This window comes from Elgaria multicarinata, chromosome 14 (genome assembly GCF_023053635.1).
Source record: "Elgaria multicarinata webbii isolate HBS135686 ecotype San Diego chromosome 14, rElgMul1.1.pri, whole genome shotgun sequence".
Lineage (NCBI taxonomy): Eukaryota > Metazoa > Chordata > Lepidosauria > Squamata > Anguidae > Elgaria > Elgaria multicarinata.
This window is the reverse complement of record NC_086184.1, coordinates 3,276,179-3,300,799: the sequence shown is the minus strand read 5'-3', so window position 1 is coordinate 3,300,799 and position 24,621 is coordinate 3,276,179. Positions and strand designations below refer to the sequence as shown.

At 41.4% G+C, this 24,621-nt stretch overlaps 1 protein-coding gene across 5 annotated transcripts in view; it reads left to right on the top strand.

Moving 5' to 3' along the window:
• The window catches only part of BANP (BTG3 associated nuclear protein), a 194,120-nt gene that overhangs the window by 56,471 nt on the left and 113,028 nt on the right, over nucleotides 1-24,621 (top strand). For 4 of the 5 annotated variants that reach the window (XM_063141298.1, XM_063141295.1, XM_063141296.1 and 1 more), the window contains one exon: nucleotides 18,472-18,711. In XM_063141298.1, the coding sequence (XP_062997368.1) occupies nucleotides 18,472-18,711 (240 nt within the window). The remainder of the gene's footprint in view (nucleotides 1-18,471; nucleotides 18,712-24,621) is intronic. The other variant, XM_063141297.1, reaches the window with a different exon arrangement.

The window sequence follows — 24,621 nt, the reverse complement described above, 5'->3', positions numbered from 1 at the left end:
GCTCACGGAGAAGGACCCCTGAGGATGACCTTAGGGTCCGGGCAGGTACATAAGGCCTTGCAAGGTTGGTCCACTGAAAAGGATACCTGCTTTTAAACTCTTTCTCTTGTGGTTAATATGGTGCTCAAACCATGTTTTATTTATTTAAAGACTTGAAATGGCTAACTCTCCATATAAAATAACCAAATTAAAACTGTAATTTAAAAAAGGCGAAAATGCAGTAGTCCTGAAAAAAATTATCAACCTCCTACCAGCAAAACCTCAGGTCTTCATAGCCATAGGATTATCAAAAATTCTAAAGCTCTTGCAGTATTTCTAGAAGCCATTTGGACTTTGGCAAATCTTTGGAGAACATTCTGTGTTTTGGGGGTTGCTACGAAGAATGCCTCCTTACATCTCTTAGTTCTCCTGACATGGTGGGAAAAGGGGCATTGTGGCTCTTAGTTGCCATTAGGGTACATTGGGATCGAGGGATGAGATATAATCTTTTGGGCATGTTGGTGCCAAGCTGAAAGGTCATAGGAAGCCGTACCTGTGCTAGCATTTCCGTGGTGGAAAACCATCAACATAACATCTATGGCCTCTGAAGTGTTTTCAGGACAGTGACAATATAATGGTTAGAATATTTTTCAAATTAACCATTACGTGTTCTCTCAAAGCCATCCTTTTCTCTGTGAAGAACAGTTTGGAGAAACCCGCCAAATTACTCAACTGTTTCCATGTGCGGGGGCTCTCCTCCGCTTTGGCAGTCTTTTGGAAACTACTCATTCTTTGATTGTATAGACATTCTTATTTTAGTGTAAATGTTTGCTTTAAAAAAATAATTCTTACAAGTTATAGCATAACCTGTCAAATATTTAAACAAAGCATTTTGCCATGCCAACATTTATCAATGTGGATAGAGGCTGGGCTTTTCAGAGGTTTTGGTGGATGGAAACAGAATAAACATTCAAACTAATGTAGTTTTTTTATTTATTTTTGCAGCCACATAACATTTTTCGTTACTCTAGAGCAGCCTTCCTCAACCTGGGGCGCTCCAGATGTGTTGGACTACAACTCCCAGAATGCCCCAGCCAGGCTGGGGCATTCTGGGAGATGCAGTCCAACACATCTGGAGCGCCCCAGGTTGAGGAAGGCTGCTCTGGAGGAATCAAAGTTCAACACGGATCATGGGGATATTTCCCCCCCCCCCCATTGGCCACAATTAATAATATATTTTTAAATATATAAATTTTGTGTGTATGCATATGTTGCATACATTTGAAAAGAGAAGTGGTAGAGCTAAAGGAGAAAGACAAATCCCGTGCTGTATTAAGGAGCATGTTTGTCTGCCTGTCTGTCCTCTAAGTGCTGTATACATTCACAGGCTCACTGGCTAATGACGTTCAGATAGGTTATTCAGCAAGGATTTCATGTAAACATACACATGAATTAGACAATATTAATATTGATGATCATGATTATTGTAAGCTAATAATGCAATGCCAACAAAAGATAGGAGTTACAGATCAATACTTCATATCCTAGGGATGGGCACTAGTCAGATCCATTCCTCTGAAGTACTATTTTGCATGGTGAGGGGGAAAGCAACGGCTGTGACCATGACACTTTCTAGCAATCCAGTTGGGGAATTGGAGTGAGAACATGGCTTACCATCTTATACCCAAAACATTTTTCCAGAAACAACTAGTTTCTGACCAGAGACATGTAGCGTTGAGTTATAAACTGCAGTACACAGATGGTTTCCAGTTAAATTGCTTCCATTGATATCAAAAGCCCAGTTGGCTACCATTGAAGGGTATGATGGTGGGATTCTCAAACAGCAGGCGCTCTGTTCTCTTGGCTCTTATTTATTCCTTATAACAGCCTCCAAAATATATTTGTGAGCGGCTGCAAATATTTTCATTCTGTGCTTTAGAAAGCATTGAGTTTTCTGCACGGTGTAGAAATAGGTGCTGGATGGATTGCTCTAGCCTCCACTGTTTTGATTTCATTTTAAAAAATAAGTAATTTATAAAAATATTTATAAAAATAAGTAATCGCTGATAGAGCTAATCTTTTTCAAAGGTAGCGATTGACAACAACGTTAACAATATAGGGAAAGTCGTTAGCGTTTGCAGAAACAACCCTGGGACACTATTGTTTAGTAATTAAATACTGCAGTTGGGCTTTGAGATTGATTCCAGACATATGGATGACAAACCTAACAATTATATAAGCATGTGTGCTTGAAAGGCAAGTTGCGCAATTTAACAACCCCTCTGCAGAGAATTTGACAATATTTGGAATATTTGCAGTGGGAAAAAATACTTCTGTGGCGTCCACATTTTGAAGATAAAACAGTAAAGGGAGAGACCAAGTACGGTGAAGCTGAAGAGAAGTAAACACTGTGCAGAAGTAAGATACCTCCTCCTCAATAAGCTGAGTAGAAGTTCCTAATGCTGTTCACATGAACATGATCTAAGGAATCAGACAGCTAGGAACTGCGGAAAGGATTTGTGTGATTTGTGGTTTGTTTTTTACAGTGGCTGAGTGATCGGGTGTAGATCCCCGAATATCAGAAAGGATGGTTAGTGGTGGCTTTTTTCTATGAATCTATGCCAGTTTTCTATCATCCTTTTTTTTAAAAAAAACAAAAAACCCAAAAACACCCCTGTCCCATTCCCCATTTTACACAGTCTCTGACTGTTGGGACTCCTAGATTAATAAATAGTGGAAATGGCAGAGAAGACCATAAGAAGAGCCCTGCTGGATCAGACCAAGGTCCATCTAGTCACACTGCATTCTGTTCACACTAGTCGACCAGCTATCAACCAGGAATCCAGAAGCAGAACCTGAGTGCAACAGCACCCTCTTGCCCATGTTCCCCAGCAACTGATGTATATAGGCTTACTGCTTCTGATACTGGTGTTAGCACATAGCCATCAGGGCTAGTAGTAATTGATAGCCTTCTCCAAGAATTTGTCCAATCCCCCTTTTAAAGCCATCCAAATTGGTGGCCATCACTCATCTTCATGGGATGATCCCTTTGGGTTTTAGTATTATGAAAGCAGGAGGAAAATGTCTCCGTATCTGCTTTCTCCACATCATGCATAACTTTGTACACCTCTAATGTCCCCCCCCTTACTTGCCTCTTTTCTAAGATAAACAGTCCCAGATGTTGCAACCATGGTGAAACTGCCTGTGGAACTGGGAAAAGGCTTCATGAAGAGGAAGGTGGGAAGCTGGTCTCTGAAGTTACACGCTGTTTGCATACTGGGATTGATGCCTCATGCTTTTCTTAGAGGAAGGACCCTCTCCTGCCACTCTTGGGGACTGCATTGCTATTAACTGTAAATCTTGGAGCCTTTTCTCATACTTGGGAGTACCTGATAGAGAATGAGTGGATATAAGATGATAGCTCCCCAAGTTTTTATTATCACCCGTCTTGTATAAATGAATAATAAGGCTGATGTTTCAGCCGGCAGGAAACTTCCTTGAGTTTTTGATAGAGGTAAATAACTTTGCCAAACAGAAGCCTGCTGCAGCTGAGCAATAATTGAGAACTTTGTTATCTGAGAATTGCTTACCTCACACTTCCATTTCCTTGGATGCAATTGCTGGCCAACTTGAAGGAATGAACATAGTATTTATCGTTGGACAAATCTTCTTACAGATGCTGAGTTAGTAAAATAGTACATTAGAGGGAAATAGTAATTAATTGTTTTTATTAATTAGATTTGTTTTACTAGCAGCATAACTTGTCTCTTCCTTCTTTTGGCCTCCGTTTAACCCCCACCCACCATTCTCTCTTCTATTTCATTTTCTGTCATGTGAGGCTTTTACAGGCATTGTGAGAACATAGAAAGTGAATCTCGCGACGAGATCCCTGGCCACTCATTTTTCTGACTCTGTTATCCCCATGTGTCTTTAACATGTTTACTGCAAAGAATTCCATTTCCCCAAGAGTGCCATGGCGCTTCTTCCAGTGGTCTTTTGGTGGTAACTTATTCCATATGTTTCGAACCCTTTGGGTGATTTTGTTTTGCCAAAATAATTTGCGTTCCCAGTTTCCGAAGGTTGAGATCATTTTCCTTGGATTTGTTTTCTTGATCATTTTTGAAGAGTTTGTCAGTTTCATAAATCTCCTTTATAATGTAAGGAGAGAAAAAACAATTAAGTCACCAGCAATTCATTTGTCTTGGCCAAAGATAATATGTCGAACAGACGAGCAGCCAGTGTTACAGTAGAACTTGGAGCCGGTGTTTGGTTAGAAATCATGGAAGGCTCTGTACATGCTTTATCCGGGATGAGCGTTCGGGCGAGTTAACTGAAGAATGAGACTTCGAAGTCAATTCTTTCACAAGTAGTAGTTGCTGGGCCAAGAATTCAAAGATGACAAATGGATTGTAATGAGGGACAGGTAGTCTTGTTTGGAATTGGAGTTGTTCTTGTATTTGACATGATGTGTATTAAATGAATCTAATAGTCGCATATATGTTTAAACCTCCAGATTCAAAGGCAGTATGGCTTATTTATTTATTTACAACATTTGTATGCTGCTCCACATCTAAACAGCTTCTGGAGTGATGGACAATGAGAGATAAAATGATACAAAGAATAAATTAAATCATGCCAATTAAATCATGGCTGTTCAACCAAGGAAGGCTTCCTGGAAAAGAGCTGTTTTCAGGAGGCGCCGAAAACAACACAGTGTTAGTGCCTTCCTGTCCTCCAGAGGCAGAGTGTTCCATAGGAAGGGGGCCACCACACTGAAGGTGTCTGAATACCAGTTGTAAACCCAATTGCCCCTGACTACCTCAGTGTAAAACAGGGAAGGGCTCTTGCCTTTGTGCCCTTCTTCCTCAAGGCATTTGCTTGGCCCCTGGGAAGCAAAACACTGGTCTAAATGGTCCTTATGCATCTATGCATCGTTAATAGTACTGCCCAAGATAATAATGCCCAAATACAGCACTCGAATCAGAGGTGATCTAACAGGAATGTTCAAGAGAAAGCTTGGAAGTAAATTTGCTTGTTTCAATTCTCCATTGAGCTTTTTTTGGTCAGTATCGTCTGCACATGGAGCATGAACCTGTATTCCCTATTAAAGGTATCCCATCAGAAATGTTCTGTGTTGCAATACTGATGATATCTAAATTGGGCTCCTTGGATAGCATTTATATCTCCCTGTCTTCAAGTTACATGGATTACATCAGTGGAGAAAACTAGTGGAAAACGTTCCTAGAGTGTGTTGAACGCTGCAACCCTTGGCTGACCTGCCTACCCATAATCAGTAGGCAGCACTTTCTGTTGACAAGATTCCATAGTCTTAGGTTTGCTGGAACCTCACTTGCACAGGGTTTCTTTGCACCCAGCTACAGGTCTGGCCTTTCTATTCCATGCTGGGACTTTAGTCATTTGCCATCCAAGATTGCAGTGTTGCCTGCAGCATATCTCCAGTTAACTACAACATACTGGAAGGAAAAAGGAAGACATGAACCCCTTGAACGTCACGGTGAAATGGTCTGCCCAGCATGCTTGTTGTGGCAATGCCTTACAGGTACTAGAGATTTTCTTTGGCGAGGGTTTGATAACCAATATCAGGCGCGACCTGATTCTGAAGCAGCATCTGATTAATTGAGGTTGGTTAATGGTCAGTACAAGACTTTGGATATGAAACCTAGGAAAATAGACATTAATTGTGTGCTGCTAAGTTCCCTTGTGCTAGATGACGGACTGTTTAGACTCCAAATCGTTTCATTAATTTAATAACATTATGACAATACTTTTCCACTCACTCTTCAGTGCCGACTCTTAAAATGAGTTCTGTCGACCTGTTTGCTAAAATTCTCAACCATATACACATCTCGGTGTCTCTCTAAAGACACTTACTATTTATTATTCACTATAAATCTTTTTGTGAGCATTTACATCATTCCTGCCTTTTATTTGCAGTTCTTGATTTAGTTAAATAATTTCAGACGTTAGAAAAGGCATTGGGTAGGTAAAGAGCAGAATCTGCAGACCGATGCAGGGCATTGACACCAGCACCATCAGCTGAGCCCTTGTGGAAATTGTAGGTGTTTCTGAGTTCTAGGACAAGGCATGGTGACCAGTAATTCCAGGACAAGCATGGTCCACCCTCCAGTGATTATGAAAGCTCTGGCGTGGGCTGGTCCATGAAGTCACGAAGAGTCGGAAGCGACTGAACGAATCAACAACAACAACAGTATACATATTCTCCTATGTCTCTACAAAGATAGGGAAATATATTGTAGCTGCCTTGGGAAGACACTATATAAATAAATAGGTGCAGACATACATGAACAGGTGGAGGGTGGTGAAATTGCTGGAGCAATGGAAGGTGGTTGTAGCTGGAGTGAAAGGGCAGGACACCATTGTAGGGTGTGCACATCTACCTCATATTCTGGATGCCATGCACGTCAGTTGAAAAAATGATGTACCTTTTAAGCAGGTACAGTTTGAGGTTATTGTGCCAGTGTTACTTGCTAATTTCTGTGTTACAATATGTACTTGTTTCCATCTCTCTCTCTGTGCCCTTCTCCACTTTCCATATGCTTAACTTATTCTTCCATTGTCTTTTGTCCTAATTGAAGGCATCTTTCCCTAATTACTTCTTTTGCATTGTCACTTAGATGCTTAAATGTTTTGCAACGAGCGTGCTTTTAACAGAACCCCCTCCCTTCAGCTCCTTGAGTGCTCTGCCACAGAATTGTACTTGTATTTAGCCTTTTCCAGTAATTGGTTCTAATGAACATTCTTCTCTCTGTCACAATTTTCCCGAAATAGAACGGCCACACTTTAGCATGGTGTTGTTTCACTTTTCGGAGTGCCATTTTAATTTGGTCTTAATGCATCACATCCCTGTCCTTTATATGCTTGCTTGAGTGCTTTCCGAAGGCCCTTGAGATGCCACTTTATAGTATCTTCTTTCAATAAAGTCTTCCTTCAAGGATCCACTCAAACTATTAGCCGAAACGAAACGATGGTATACACTCCTCATTCTCTCAGGATATGTAATTACTGTGTGGCTAAATCTAGCCATCTCAACGATTGTCATGCTGTGAACGGTTTCAGGAGTGCACCGCTTCTGTCCAGAAACAAATAGGAAATTGTTAACTTTTCACTGTTGAAGGGAAATAAGATAAATAGCCCAATCCCGTGCAAAATGGGGCACATTTAATCCCGTTTAAGTCTTAGGAAAACTTATGTCTGCATAGGATCAGGATGTAATATGTTTATAGTGCTTGACAGATACAAAGGAATAATTGTAAGAGTTTTTTTGCTTTGCTTTCATATTACATGTGCAGAAATTGGGCTCAGGGTAGGGTTGCCATATTCTGAATCCACAAAACCGAGACTTTTTTTGGGGGGGGGGGTTAGGATTTTTTTAAAAAAAGCTGAGCAATATCTAAAGGTCTAGGGAAAGAAAGAAAGCTATCCAAGCTTTCGTTATCTAACACTGCAATCCTATGTGTCTACTCAGAAACAAATCCTATTAAGTTAAATAGGGCTTATTCCCAGGTAAGTATGCATAGGATTGCAGCCTAAAGTCCTTAAGCACCTGCAAATAAATAATAGGCAAAGAAGAGTTTAAGCAAACAAACAGAAAAAAATGATGCTAAATTACATTTCTCCACTAGTTCTCAAAAGCTAGAGGAGACTTCAGTATGGAGACTTACACTCCACTGAGCAGGCTCAAGGCACCATTTCGGAGGTTGGGATTTCTCCGGCCAGCTGGAACAGGAATCCGGGATTCTTGACTGACTGGGAAATGCTTGGAAACCGTGACATTCCTGGTTTTCCGGGACGTATGGCAATCCTAGTTCAGGGATGGTCAAAAAAGATACACCAGTGGGCCAGTGACCACTTTCTTGTGCTGGGCCGAATCTACACTATTGCTTTAAAGCGCTTTATAACAGTTTTATAGCTCTTTAAAGCAGTTAAAGCGCTTTATAACTGTTATAAAACGCCTTAAAGCAGTAGTGTAGATCCGGCCCTGGTTGCTGGATGTCTTGCATAGAATGTTGGGACTTGTTCGTTCCTGATCTGGTCTAGCAAGGCAGCTCCTTGGCCGTAGCTAGACCTAAGGTTTATCCCAGGATCATCCCGGGTTCGTCCCTGCCTGAGCGCTGGATGCCCTGTGTGGCACTTAGATGAACAGGTTTGACCCCAGGACAATCCTGGGATAAACCTTAGGTCTAGCTACGGCCCTTATCTTCTTAAGGAAGAGTGTGTGCTCAGGATCTCTTCACACTTAGTCATGCCTTAACTGTGAAGAGATCCTGAGTAAGCATTCTTGCTTTGTCAGTTGAAACCTATTAGTGGACATCTGGGGCTCTTCAGTTAAAAAAAAAAAAAAGTAGAACATGCAAAACTTAAATTAGCTCATAAGATTATCAGGAGAGCCATGCTGGATCAGACCAAGGGTCCATCCAGCATTCTGTTCACACAGTAGCCAACCTACTGCTCATGGGAAGCCCACGAGTAGTACGTAAGTGCAATAGCACGCTCTTGTTCACATGTCCCCAGCAACTGGTGTTCATAGGCACACTGCCTCTGATCCTGGAGGTACCATATAACCATCATGACAGCCAATGACAGTCTTATCCTCCATACGCTCCCTTCTGTACTACTAAATCTAGTTTTTATCAGAGAGGCATGGAAGTATTCCTAGTTTATCCTTGAAATGGCTTCCCTAAATCTGGGGTCAGATTGGAACTCGCCACCTAATATTCTGTGCTGCAGTGCTGGATGCTTCATGTGAAGCAGACTTCGTATCCCACATTTCAAGGGAGAGAGTCCCAAGCATTCTGTTTTCAAGTTTTTCTAGCAATCCTAGTTGTTTTTAGACTATGCTTTCTTTGTGAATGTCAGATTTCTTTGTGTTGTGGAAATAATTTTGATACCCCCTCTGGTGAATGAGTATATGCCTCGATATATCTTTGTCATATCCACTAAAACATTTTGGCCTCAGTGTACAATTTCATGGAATAGTAATGCTGAATTTGATGCTCTTAGGCTGGAGTCCATCATGCCTCCTTCAGAATCTGTTTTACTGACAATAAATGGACTTCTTGTTCCCTTGTATATAAGAGATAAAAACCAGCATGATCTATCCTGTTTATACCGCACAATTGTCCCAAAGGAAAACATCTTTTTGTTAGTTCTATTATGCTTGATTAAAAGCAGTTTTTTAAAAAGACTAAGCAGATATAAAAAAGAAGAAACTGAAAGAACTTTCACATTTCAAAGAAACATGGTATTGAACTGTTTGTGTGTGTGTGTGTTAAAAGTGAAAGATGTTTAATTTTTGAAAAAATCAGCACTATTTCAGTAGCTAACAAACTAGGGAAAAATTATAGGGAGTTTAGCCATCAGTTCTATAGGCTTTGAATAGTTTTCAGAGTGAAACGTACTGGAAATGAAGATATAAATTTCAAACAAGAAGTTGTTATTATTTTTGTAAAGTTCTTGGTATGCATTTTATGGTCTGAGTGTCAATCCAGAATAGCCCAGGGTGACAAAGGCACGTACATGAAATCTTTCTGTGCAAATCTAAAACGTTTTTGTGGAATCTTTGCATTTTCATGGCATTGTATATATTGCGGCTTCACCTAAAAAAGCACCCACCGCTGACATCTCTCTTGCTCCCAAACACTTGTGTCCCAAAGTGAAGTTCAAGCTACGGCACGGCTGACGTTAGGTTGTGGAATGCAATAATAACAGCGTTTATTTAACTCCTCAGTGACGTATGAAAGCCAAATAAAACCGAAGAAACTGAACTCTCCTGGCCAAATGGTTTTGCTAAAGTTCCCTTTTGTTTTGAAAAGATTTCTGTTCATTCTCAGATCAAGAGGAACAGACAGATTAGTAATAGTTTTAAAGACGTCCTTCCCCCCTTTTTTAAAAAATGATGGCAACACCTGGAACAACACATGTACAAAGGATGTCACAAAGCAGATTAAACTGGAATGAAGCGCTGCGTAGCGACTCTTCTACACTTTGCTGTAGAAAAAGTGCAATAAGCAGAATTTAAATTAAACAAATCATTATGTGAATATATTTTAGAGCTAACCTGCCTGTCCCCACAATCCACCCACGCCTTTTACCCCTGTAGTCTCTACACCTACCTGTGCACCTTTCTTCCAGCTTCCGAAATCACAAAACACAGAGCCAAATTATAGACTTGGGGCTTCTACATTGATAATGAGCACTAGTAACACCCATTAACACTTTCAGCTCAAGTACTTACCGCTCTGAGATTAGACGTCGCTCAACTAATTGTCAACTTTTTCAGTAGCAAGAGACAGGCTAATTAACGATGGTTTATTTTACCTTTTAGAAAGGGATCGCTTGCAATTTTGCCAAGCTTCTACTTGATCGCTTCAGAGAGAGGTTTTTTTTTTAATATATATTTTTACTGATATATTTATTTATGATAATTTCCATGTTCTGACTTTTTGGTGGAGCTGCCAGGGAGGCTCCCCAACTTGAGAGCTAGCTTTAGTTTGTCAAATGAATATAAAAACATATATTTTTTGGATGAATGGCACCAGATAATTCTCTAAATATTTACACGGGCAGGTGTTTCGTTGGGTTTCCCTTTGTTTTAAAGGGTTGATTGATGGCACCCAGTGAGAAAACAGTGCTGGAATTTTGCTCTGAGACTTTTTGCTAATGCTCGTATGTCAGACAAGTTAAGGGAAGGTTTCCCAGTGGAATAAAGTGAGTAGCAGCAAAGGGTCAGCCATTTCCCTAGGAGGGGAGAAAACACACACACACACACACATGCGCGCACATATAGGAAAAGCTTTCTGAAGAGACTGAAGTGGCGGCATGCTGATTTAAGTGTGTGCGTGTGTGTTCTTATGTCACAAGATTTCTATATATCCAAAATTTAGATTCTCCCCTGTGCTTTGTTTCCACAGTAACAAGTGTTTGTATAGCTACCCCGTTCCTCCTGCCTTTGCAGACACGCTCCACAAAGGCCGCCTCGTCTTTTGAGTCGCGGCAGGTGGCCGCCTGACTTGCAAGTTGGAAAGTAATAAACCTTCTGCCTCCTGAAAGGATCAGCTTTGTGAGGCCAATGACGTTTCTCTTTGTGCAGTGGAACAGGGGTCAAAAGTGAAATATCTGACCCAGACTTTAGATTGAGCGGAAACTCGTGTGCACCAGTGTTCTTGTGTTTGGGGAACAGGCAAGGATTAAACGGACGCTTTATGGGTACCTCCCTCCCTCTTTGGGTAAAGACTGCAGAACCTGCTGGTGTGCTTCATCTCTTTTCGTGCTTGCCGTGCAACTTCCTTGCGTTCAGGGACCCTGTACATCCCAAAGTAGAAGACCACAGAATGTATTAATGTTCAACAAGAGGAATACAAGATATTCTCCCTTTCTTATGATTTGAGGAGCGAGTTCCCATAGAAATGACTGACGGTCAAATAAAAGGGAACCGCTTTTCTGTCAGGCTTTATATTTTTTAATGCAAGGCGTTTTTCAGCATCGAAGCCCTTTGGTATTCTTTCCAGATAGCTGTCAGCCATCAGAAAGAACTTCATTTGAAAGGCAGCACTCTTGACGCACAGAAATTAAGTGGCGTGACACGTTCAGACTGATCTTGTTTTGATTGAGTCAAAGAGAGGCCGTTGGAAGTTTTTAGATAAAATAACAGAGAAGTAGCGGCAGTGATAGCATATTATTGTTGTTGCATCTACGTTATAAATATTCACAGGATTTAAGCAGGTTTGATTGCCGTGGCTTTCCTCCATGGAGGTGTCAGGCAGAACAAATCTCTTCTGATACTAGCAGAGCTTTGGGAGCGCCTTTACTGGGCTTGCGGTTATTCTCATTTTGGGCTGGTGGAGCCGGTAATAGCTTCAAGCTCTCTCACTGAAACCAGTGATGATTAAAATGTGCTTTATCTTCGGTTGGATGGATATTTTTAAATTATTCTTTACAAAATCCTGCAAGGTAGTTTGTTAGCATTTCCATTTTTCCGAGTAGGGAACCGAGTTTGTAAATGAAAAGGAATCTGAACCAAGTTCCCCACGCAACATTTTCCCTTCCAAAAGTTCGTACGGCGCGCAAGACGTTTTTCCTTTACAAAAGCCGTTCCTGCAAAAATCTAGTGGATGGCTTCCAAAGGTCTTCCAGTTCAGCATTTCATGTTATCACAGTTCACCTGCATTAAGCCTGGATCCACTGATAGTTAACGTCAGTGTGTCTTTGATGAGGTGTTCGACAAGTGATCCCGAGCACCGGGCCTGCCTCTTGGGCTCAGTTTTTATTGCTGTCTTCTTGGCACGCTATCTAATGGAACACACAGGCCGTTTAAGTCAAGTCAAAGACAGGACATCAAGAGTGTGCTTTTCAGGGGTCACGGACATTCATCAAGCCTGGAAAAGGATCCTCCATTTGAACTCAGCATGGCTTCTTAGAGCCTTCGAATGGAAGGACTATGAACGAAGTTCGTGATTTGGGGTCTACCACAGTAGATTGGTGGCCAGTCTATTTCCAGCCAGATGGGAATGGCTGCTGACTTTGTGCTTTGCTCATGGATTTCGAGAAGGTAGGGTGACCCTATGAAAAGGAGGACAGGGCTCCTGTATCTTTAACAGTTGCATAGAAAAGGGAATTTCAGCAGGTGTCACTTGTATATATGGGGAGCCTGGGGAAATTCCCTCTTCATCACCACAGTTAAAGCTGCAGGAGCTATACTAGAGTGACCAGATTTAAAAGAGGGCAGGGCACCTGCAGCTCTAAGTGTTGTAATGAAGAGGGAGTTTCACCAGTTTCCCCATATATACAAATGACACCTGCTGAAATTCCCCTTTCAATACAACTGTTAAAGTTACAGGAACCCGGTCCTCCTTTCCATAGGGTCACCCTAGAGAAGGCATCTACGAGCAAAGCACAAAGTCAGTAGCCATTTCCATCTGTTTGGTTCCCACTGCACCACTGCGCCCCCCCCCCCCCCCAGCAACTGGTATTCGGGGACAAACTATCTCTGAACCGTGATGCAGGTACCTAATTTTAGACCCTAGACTTAATGGACTTGTGCCCCCCCTTTTAGACAGCCACATGTATTACATAGGTTGCAAGGTGCACAGCTAACATTTCTTTTCTCTCTCCTCCTCCGCCAACACCATCCCGTTTTACAACTGTTTCTACATTCCTGATATGTTAGAACGTTATTATTATTATTATTATTATTATTTAAAAAACTGTTTAAAGAAGGATTCTCTGAGCACGTGTAGTTTCTCATTTAAAATGGGCAATATCATAACCAAGAATAAAATGGAGGTATCTCCTGCTGACCTAATGCTAAACACGCTTAGTTGGGAAGAAGCACCATTTCCCTGTAGAAGAGGATAGTATGTTTTCAGAGTAAAAAAGAATAAAATGAGCACCTGTAACCATGCGCATGCCCAGGTTGCTTTCCCCTGACAATAAAACGCTTTTAAAAATAAGAAGAAAGGATGTTGCACTGGACTCTTGTCACGTCCAGGTACTGACATTGGATGGTTATTTGGGGGCTGCCCGGGCTGCAGGCCCTGGACTTTGGCCTGCAGGTCCAGCCCTGCTTGCACCACTGCCTGTGGACTGAGTGGCACTGTTTAACTGTCATGACCATTACCTGCTGATAGATCTCTCCTCCTTGAATTTGTCTAATTCCTTTTAAAAGCCATCTAAACCAGTGGCAACCACCCCACGCTGTGACAGTGAATCCCAACAGTTAATGCTGCGTGGTGTGAAGAAAGTCATAGAATCATAGGATAGCAGAGTTGGAAGGGGCCTACAAGGCCATCGAGTCCAACCCCCTGCTCAATGCAAGAATCCACCCTAAAGCATCCCTGACAGATGGTTGTCCAGCTGCCTCTTGAAGGCCTCTAGGGTGGGAGAGACCACCACCTCCCTAGGTAACTGATTCCATTGTCGTACTGCTCTAACAGTCAGGAAGTTTTTCCTGATGTCCAGCCGGAATCTGGCTTCCTTTAACTTGAGCACGTTATTCCGTGTCCTGCACTCTGGGAGGATCGAGAAGAGATCCTGGCCCTCCTCTGTGTGACAACCTTTTAAGTATTTGAAGAGTGCTCTCATGACTCCCCTCAGTCTTCTCTTCTCCAGGCTAAACATGCCCAGTTCTTTCAGTCTCTCTTCATAGGGCTTTGCTTCCAGACCCCTGATCACCCTAGTTGCCCTCCTCCGAACACGCTCCAGCTTGTCTGCGTCCTTCTTGAATTGTGGTGCCCAGAACTGGACGAAATACTAACCAGGGCCAAATAGAGTGTACCTTTTGTCTACCATGAACTTACTGCCAATCAGAGTAACTCATAAGTATTATAAGAGAGGATTTTTATTGTGTCATCTGATACTCGTTGGGCTTTAGATAAGCTAAATGAGTATCAGAATGAATGAATGAATGAATGAATTAAATCTTTATAGCTAAAAGCGATAAGCCATCACAATTCCACATAATAAAAACAAATAAAAAGATAAGCTAAAATAAATAAGTAAGTTAAAAATGGATAGTATAGAAAAATCACATTAACTTACATTAAGAACTCGCGAGTGGGGAACTAGATCAGTACAGAGACCAGAACGAAATCTATTATAAGAGAGGAGGAAAAAACTTAGATCTGCTTTCTCTACACCATGTGTAACTTTATGAGCCATGATCACGTTTCCCCTCTGTCATCTTTTTCTAAATTAAAGAGCATTGAACGCCTTAGCTTTTTCTTATAAGGAACATCTTTGAATCCCTTGATTATTTTGGTTTTCTGCATATTTTCTGCTGTACAGAATCCTTTTTTGAGACAGGGCAGGCATTCTGCTTCTTCTGCTGACCTCTGCTTCGATCAGCAAGAAGATGTACTTGGGAGATGAGCTACGGGTGATTCATTTTCAGTGATGGGCCTGCCAATTTGGTAAATGACATGTTTAGGAAATAACGCAGACTACCATTCAAGAGGTCTGAAAGAAAACGGAAATCTATTTCCATTTTGGAGCTTTGGTTCCAGTTGAGTGACTTCCTTTAATATACCCTGTTAGTAATTAATCAAGTAAATTACCACTCACTGCCACTTATGTGCTGCACTTTCCCAGCTCTTGCTGAGTCAGCAGCCCTGTTCCCACGAGTGTTGTGACTCATCCGTCTGCATTTGATGCGTCAGTAAGATGACATCCATTTCTTGCAGGCAGCTCTAAGCATTGGGTGAAAAGAAGGGAAAAACAAGTTCTCAGGATGCTTTTCTTCAGCTCTAAGCGTTGGCAACGTCCTCTTACAGTGGCAAGAAAAAGGTTGTGAACCCTTTAGGATTGTTACATATTTCCAACCTAAATGGTTATTTCTGTACATCTTAATCTAACCCCATAATCCTATATGATCTGCTTAAACAAATGACACGCAAACATTATGCTTTTTTCAACATTTATTGATCCGCAACTGATTCAGCATTCAATATCCATGTGTGAAAAAGCATGTGAACCTTTAGATTCACTACCTGGTGGCACCTCCTTGAGTAGCAATGACTTCAAGTAAGTGTTTCCTGTAGCTGTAACCATTCCTCCTTACAGAACTGCTTCAACTCCATGACATTTGAGGGTGCTCACTTCATGGCCTGCCGTAACAGTTCGATGGGGTTTAGGTCTAGACTTTGACTAGACCACCTTGAGGCCCAGCATTGGGCAAAAGGCGGGAGATGATGATGATGATGATGATGATGATGATAATAATAATAATATAATCTTCTCATACACTGCAGAATTCATGGTTGTAACCTTTTCTAGATTGATGAGCAGCAATAACTGCTTTTCTGAGGTCCTCAGAGATGTCTTTTGATCATGGCATGATATGTTTCCACACAACTGTATTGCAAAGACCAAACTCACAAAATTTCAGATCCTTTTATAGGGTGGGTTCTCCCAAACTCACCCCTGCAGATCTACCTAATTCAACACCTGATTCTAATTATTGCCTTTAATTGAGATGATACAAGCAGGGATTCACTATCTCCAGTATTCGAGGCAGTAAGCCTGTGTGCACCAGTTGCTGGGGAACATGGGTGGGAGGGTGCTGTTGCACCGTGTCCTGCTTGTTCATCCCTGGCCGATGGCTGGTTGGCCACTGTGTGAGCAGACTACTGAACTAGATGGACCCTTGGTCCGATCCAGCATCAGGGCTCTTCTTATGTTCTTATGTTTTATTTCACAAGACTATTGTGAAAATTGGTTAATATAAACCCTATTGGATATTTAGACATGCACTGGTTTTGATTCACAAAGGCAATCATGGTAAAACTATGGAATTAGTATAATTATCATTAGGATTCACAAACCTTTTTTCACCATTGTATCTCTACACTGACTTCTTCAGAATTCATAAAGTTTACAACCTTTATACAGGGAAGGTTGTCTACCTTGCAGTAGTATTTTGTGTATACAGGTTGGTAACCTTTTCATTGTCCATCTGATGATGTCCTTTTGGTCTGTTTTTTGTTGGTTGTATATTAAAATTATTTAAATGTATTTCTAGTCCTACCTGGCTTGATCTTACTAACCATAATTTAAACAAACCACGGTTATTCAGGTTCAGAGTCACATAGAACTGTGGTTTGTTTTAAAAACAGAAGTGAAAACTTCCAATCTCCTTGTGGCTGCAAAAGGGGAAGAGAAGGAAGGTGTGTGTGTGAGAGAGAGAGGGGGGAGAGGGGCTCTCCATGGTTCTTTCACATACCAGGAAACCATGGTTTCCTGTTAGGCCTGAATTTGGCCAGAGTAGGGACATGAGAACATTTATTTTCAACTTTGTGTTTGTTAGTGCTTCATATAGGCAATTAATATTTAACGCTTATTTCCTTTTGTGGGGGATTATACTTCTATGATTTAACTGTATTACTCTGTCTTTTTGTTGGGCATATAATTAAAATAAAGAGACAAGGAACAGGGCCTTTTTAGTGGTAGCTCCCAACTTGTGGAATGCTCTTGCACTGCTGGTTTCCTTCTGTTCTTTAGGAAGGAAATGAAAAGCTTTTTGTTTCACCAGACCTTTGGGAATTATGTTTTTATTTTTCATTGTGTTGCGTGTATTTTAGACATTAGTTTTAAAGTGTTATTTTATTCTGTTAATATGATTTTGTCTGGAGTTTTTATTGTTTGTCACCTTGGGCACGCAGAATTGCACGCAAAGGTGGGATAGAAACGCATTAACTAGATTAATAAATACGAATAAGTGTGCATGTTACTATAACCTCAAAAAAATATCCTGGGGAATTAAAAGGAAACCCTGAGTGTTGGAGTTTGCGATTTATTTTTTAAAAAAACCACTCATATGACATAAAATTTTTGTCTGTCTCTTCTGCCAAGACGCTTGTTCATGCATTGGTTATTTCTCGGTTGGACTACTGCAACCTTCTTCTCACTGGCCTTCCTTCTTCTCACATCAGTCCGTTGGTTTCTGTTCACCACTCTGCTGCTAAGATCATCTTCTTGGCTCGCCGCTCTGACCATGTCACTCCACTGCTGAAATCTCTTCATTGGCTTCCAATTCACTTCAGAATCCAATATAAACTTCTCCTGTTGACCTACAAAGCTTTTCACTGTCTAGCTCCTTCCTATCTCTCCTCTCTCATCTCACACTATTGCCCCGCTCGTGCTCTTCGCTCCTCTGATGCCATGTTTCTCGCCTGCCCAAGGGTCTCTACTTCCCTTGCTCGGCTTCGTCCATTTTCTTCCGCTGCCCCTTATGCCTGGAACGCTCTTCCAGAACATTTGAGAACTACAAGTTCAACCGCAGCTTTTAACGTTCAGTTAAAAACTTTTCTTTTTCCTAAAGCTTTTAAAACTTGATTTTGTACTGACTTTATACTGTTAGTTTTACCCTACCCAGTGCCTGTTTACCCTACCCTGTGCCTGTTTGCCTTCTCTTCCCCTCCTTATTGTTTTATTATGATTTTATTAGAATGTAAGCCTATGCGGCAGGGTCTTGCTATTTACTGTTTTACTCTGTACAGCACCATGTATTATTATTATTATTATTATTATTATTATTTATTTATTTATTTATTTATATAGCACCATCTATGTACATGGTGCTGTACAGCGTAAAACAGTAAATAGCAAGACCCTGCCGCATAGGCTTACATTCTATTAAAATCATAGTAGAGCGATAAGGAGGGGAAGAGAATGCAAACAGGCACTGGGTAGGGTAAACAGGCGCAGGGTAGGGTAAAACTAACAGTATAACAGTATAAAGTCCAAACAGCATCAAGTTGTAAAAGCTTTAGGAAAAAGAAAAGTTTTTAGCTGAGCTTTAAAAGCTGCGATTGAACTTGTGGATCTCAGATGTTCTGGAAGAGCGTTCCAGGCGTAAGGGGCAGCAGAAGAAAATACATTGATGGTGTTATATAAATAAATAAATAAATAAGTAAATAAATAATAATAATAATAATAAAATGTGTGTGTGTGTTTTAGAGGATTATCCCAGTGGGACGTGGCTTGGAGATGAAAACAACCCTGAGATGCGGGTGCGCTGCCCCATTACGCCAGCAGACATGCTCCACATCAGCACCAATTGCCGCACAGCTGAGAAGATGGCGCTGACGTTGCTTGATTACCTCTTCCATCGGGAAATCCAGGCCATCTCTAACCTTTCAGGACAGGGGAAGCATGGAAAGAAGCAGCTAGACCCTCTCATGATTTACGGCATCCGTTGTGAGTATACGCCCCCTTAGGGGCTTGGATCTCTTGCCATGAGCACGTATTTTAAACATTGTTCTTGGACACAAAAACGTTAGTAAAGAAGACACATTGTTCTTGGATGGTTGGGAAAGACAGATGAAGATAAATCAGATAAATGTGTAGCATATATGGATAAAAATGATTTCCCGTTTCGTAATTTGTGGGGAGGGTTATATGTATCACTTGATGTGTTCTTGCCAAGTATCATGCTAAGTGCAGACTTACAGAGGGTGTTTGCTAGTTGCCCTTTCATAATAGGGACAACATGGATTTTGTTTCCCAGAAGCGCTCTGAGATTCTGGAATCTCCGTCACTCCCACAGAAATCATTTTGAAAGAGGCATCGGATTGGACTAGGAGGAAGATTGAGGCCCGTTGTCTCTTGCAAGCGATGTGTGCCAGGGGCTTAGCATTAGCACGACCGCGGTCTACATAAAGGACTAGGAAAGTGCGGCATACCAATTTCCCATTTGTTGTAATGGGAGGCATCAGAAACTGATGGCTACATAGTGGGTTTGTTTTGTAAATCCTGAAATCAGTCAAAATTACACTTAGAAGGATGTTCGGCTGCCCCAGATGACCAAATTCCAGCTTTGCAGTTCTGCAGATGTTGGAAGCTGGTTTGTTTTCTCTTACCTCCAGGCAGATGTTTTGCTAGCTTCTATTTAAGGCAAGTTCCTTGAGGACTAATTAGGGTTGTAATGGTCTCGATGGCTCCCCTGTAGAAGCATCCCAAGTTCTGTTTTTGGTTCAGGATGTCACTCTGAATTCATGTTAGCTTTGCTGCTAGAGAACATACCCAGGTGTAGCATACATTCCTGATGGAGAAAGTGCTTGAAATAATAAAACCGACTGGTAATAATAACTGCATCTCCAAACACAGATGTTGTACAAGTATTCACGATAGCCACAGATTGGACCTCTGTTTCTGATCAGCTGAAAACAGGGAATGTATCTGGTCTGGTTCTTTTGGCTGCTGTATCCAAGCTCATTTAATTCTTGTTTTCCACATGCATCATTTCAAAGATTGAACGTTGCTCATGTTGAAATGCACAGGACTAGAACAATTTTTGCTGCTGCTCGTAAAAGTATATATCCCTCCACTTAAGAAAAAACATAAACTGACATATAGCTTCAATAAAGCCCTCTTAAGAGCTAACGTCTGTGCCTTTTTGTCCCACTAAGGATGGATGCTTAGGAGGTGGTTAACGCCTGCAGATAACAAGAATGCAAAATCTAGTTGGGTTTGGGTTTACTGGGGTTCTTGGAATACTCTCAGATAATCAATGGAAGGATCTTGGCCTGCAAAGAAACAGCTGTTTTCTGGTAAAGCAGCAATAAGACTAAGCATTGAGGTGCTGCATTGCAGTCGCTCACCCTGCTGTCCAATGATGATTTGTGTGTCCCTTGCCTCCTATTTCCTGTATTCCCTAATTCCATGCTCCTGCATGTTGAGAGAAGGTGTAGACGTTGGCACGGCTCCTTTCACATCCTAGGGAAAGAGGGAAGCCGCTGACTTAATTTATGCATTATACCAAACCATGGTTTCGGAAGTTTAATTCTGGTTTGATGTGATGTCTATATTGGCAAACAGTAGTTTGCAACTGGCCAGCATACCAGAACCTGAAACCATAGATCAAAGCCCTATGAAGAGAGACTGAAACAGCTGGGCATGTTTTGCCTGGAGAAGAGAAGATTGAGGGGAGACATGAGAGCACTCTTCAAATACTTAAAAAGTTGTCACACAGAGGAGGGTCAGCATCTCTTCTCCGAGTGCAGGACACGGAATAATGGGCTCAAGTTACAGGAAGCCAGATTCCAGCTGGACATCAGGAAAAACTTCCTGACTGTTAGAGCAGTACGACAATGAAACCACTTACCTAGAGAGGTTGTGGACTCTCCCACACTAGAGGCCTTCAAGAGGCAGCTGGACAACCATCTGTCAAATATGCTGTAGGGTTTATTCCTGCATTGAGCAGGGGGTTGGCCTTTTAGGCCCCTTCCAACTCTACTATTTTATGATTCTATGATTCTATGAAGTGGTCTTACAAACTATAGTTTCTGCTACCCTATTTCTTCGATTCTAAGATGCACTTTCCCCCCCCATATTAACATATCTAAAAATGGGCTGCGTCTTAGAATCGCGGGTTTGTCTTAGGTTTTTTCCCCTGTTGGTGGTACTGAAATTAGTGTGCGTATTACAATCGATGGCGTCTTACAATCGAAGAAATACGGGTAACTAGGATTTGGTATGTTCTCTGAATTGAGAAACCATAATTTTGGTCGTCACTCTACTTCCAGAGCATGCTGCACCATGGAGATGGGAGTGAATTTATTTGTTTGTTTTATTTATTTGATTTATATCCCACCTTTCTACCAAAAAATGGCACTCAGGGTACATTTATAAAGATGAACGCTGAGAAGATGGAAAGTGAAAGCAGACAAGCAGCTCTAAACCACAGCTTCCTGTTGTACATTACGAAGCTCAGACCATAAATTGGGTTCTAGATCATGGTTAGTGTAAGCCATGTTTTGATGTGCCGTCAGAATTGAGCCATTGTCCTGGTTAGCACATAGCACTAACCTATGGTTTATTTAACCCATGGTTTGTTGCCCTACTCAGGGCAATTGAACAAACTAAAGTTTATTTTCCCTATCCCTGGCTTGTTCGTTTCCGTCCTTCTTCGTTTGTTCCCTTCTTGTATCCCAAATGGCTTTGCAGTGCTGTAGTACTGGCATATAGAGTGGCTAGTTTTCTGTGTTTTTTACCATCCTTGCCCAACACCTCCGTAGCCTAGCAAAATAACACGTGTACAACCCATGGTACAGGGTTAGCATGTAATGACAACTCATGGTTTAAACAGTTCAGAGTTCACAACCTAATAAGCAACCTTGGGTTTCCTTTCTAGGTTGTTCATGGCCAAAACCTATGGTTTGTTAGCATGGCCACATTCACCCATCACAACGACCTAGAATTCAACAATCCATACCATGCGTCAGCATTCTGTGTGAACCAGGCTGTGCCCTCTGCCATTCCCACCTGTCTTACGAACTTGTGTGTTAGGTTCGAGAGTAACACAAGAGTGTCAATTTCTAGAAGAGATCTGGCACCGAGTGCTGGAAGACTTCCTAACGGAAAGTTCAATTGGCACATCGTTATTGTCAATGACTGTGGGACATGCGCTAGCAGTGGATCAAGTGAAAATAACGTTTGGCTATTGTGGAAGCAGAAGCACCCTTAACTTTGCATAATTGCTAGGAATCCCTTCTGTAACTGTGTTCTCTATGGACTGCCTGACACACAGGGTCCCTCCCTACATATAGTACAAGTGGTATGTAGGTCACCATGGCACCTTTGCCTAGACCAGCACTTTTGTGGCACTATTTCTAGCTCGCATGCTGAGTGAACTTCACCATATGCCAGCCACACAATGTGATTGCCAAAGACGTCTTTTAGTCAAGTCTCTTCTTTCAGCTTGTCAGTGGAAAGATTTTTGTCCTTCCTCTTCTTCTGGGAAAAGAGCCCCCAACCAAATCTGTATTTAATAGAAAATATTTTGAAAAGTATATAGTATTCTGAAGCCACACTTTCCAAATGAAGGCAAATATGCTTATTAAAAATTCTTGATATACTGCATAAGCTTTCCCACAAAGCATTTATCTTTTGAGGTATATATTTTCATTTGGTTGCTTGATGTAATGGCAGTGGAGGTCGTGGCGAAAACATTTTGGGCAATTAATCAATGTACTATGATTCAAGCAAACAGTATGGCTTTAAGCAGCGCATTACATCAAGGATACTAAAATAAGGGGATTTTGAGGATGTGTGAAATCTGATAGGCAGCAGTTAGGAGTTTCTTCGTAATTGAAAATATAGCTTTGGATATTGTGATATTTTACAACAACAACTGCAAACATGTGCCTTTAAAATGGACAATCTGGATATTTTAATATGGAAAGCTAGAATGCCCATAAAGTGTTGCTTATACACCTTTGAACTATCGTATGTGAAAGGCCACCTGCTCCCAAATGAATCTCATTGTCGCTATGATCTGAGCCCCCCTTCTCCAGGATGGGGCCTTCTTGGTGGTACCCCAATCGTGGAACGCTCTTCCCAGGAACACTCACCTGGTGCCTGCTTTATTTGAGGTCTTCTGGCCTCTTTTGCTCTTGCTGTTTGAATGTTTTCTGCTCTTTTCTTTTTGCTGCCCTTACGGGGTTTAATACCTGGTTTGATTGGCAGTTTTAATTATTTTCTTAGCTGCTTTGGAAGTCTATATGCTTGTAATGCAAGGCGGGATGAATTCTCACAAAATAAAATAAGTAATACTCAGAGAAGTATTCCATATTACCATCAGAAATGTGGAGGTTGAAATTGATGAAGAATGCTACTACTTGAAAAGGCAAAGTTACTTGATAAATGATGCTGGCCATTCCAGGAAGCGCTTAAAGGATCTGCATTGCAATAAAGGTGATTTGATCACAGTTCTTTCTCATTTATATTGATAGGCTGTGATATCACACCAGAGAGAATGCTTCATTTCAAATCACACCGTCGTCATAAAATGTCACTTTATTTGCACATGGCAAATATGTCCTTTGGCGATATAAATATCAATATTTTCTTGCAGTGGTGGAGGATACCCTTGGGTGGGCTGCTCCTCCCATTCACTTTTATTCAGCTTTTGAGTGCCCACCTGGATGGGGAGAAATCTTATTTGGGTTTCATTCCTCCCTAGATCCAAGGCAGGAGATTTGTGGCATCATAGAATCATAGAATAGTAGAGTGTGTTACCATTTGTAACACAAAGGTAACAACAACAGACAACAAACCAAAAGCAAAAAAGAAAAGGGGGGGGGTGTCATACAACAAAACATATCAATATACAGGGATCCCACATTGGTATTTAAGAGTACAAAACTAAGAGGAGTTAGTGGTTAATGAAAGGCATGCGTCAGCTACAGAGGAACATCAGATGAAGAAGCCCTCAAACTCTTCACAAATTCTTATAGAATCATAGAATCATAGAATAGCAAAGTTGGAAGGGGCCTACAAGGCCATCGAGTCCAACCCCCTGCTCAATGCAGGAATCCACCCTAAAGCATCCCCGACAGATGCTTGTCCAGCTGCCTCTTGAAGGCCTCTAGTGTGGGAGAGCCCACAACCTCCCTAGGTAACTGGTTCCATTGTCGTACTGCTCTAACAGTCAGGAAGTTGAGCTGCCTGTCTTTCTTAACTTCCACATTTCTTTACAAAGACAAATATCCTCCCCACCTTCCAAAAGCCCTCCAAACCAAACTATTATTTTTCTTTAAATGGAAAGAAAAAAAGGGGTGTGTGGGGAGAAGACCCCAGAATCAGCAGTTGTTTCCTTTGCCAACTTCAGAGAAGAGCTCATACTTCCCCATGCCTAATATTTTCTGACAGTCCTTCATTTCCACTTTATGCAGCAAACACTCCCTCTTCTTGATAAAATAAGACACCAATCCCGTGTTATCTTGCAGCCTGATAAAAGTTACAACCCAGAAGGCGGCAACAGAATTTTTCCACCATGCCTGCATGGCAGGAACACCAACCCAAGCAATTCTGGAATTCTGGTATATCTTTCCCTTGAGAATGCAATTTCCATAGTTGGGAACTTAATTTTATGGTGCTTCTTTCCTGGGCAATTTATCCAAATATCTTTCAGTGGCATGAGCTGTTTTCAGAACTGGCAGCCAGGTATTATTAAACTGGAGGCGGAATCTTCCTGTGCTATGATGTTAGCTACCCATTGTTTCATTACATGATTTTGTTGATACGTGGGTGGTTTAAATGGCTAGGAGGCTGAAAAGTGTGGGTTGTCCCTTAAAGAAACAAAAATACACCCCCAGAAAGACTCCC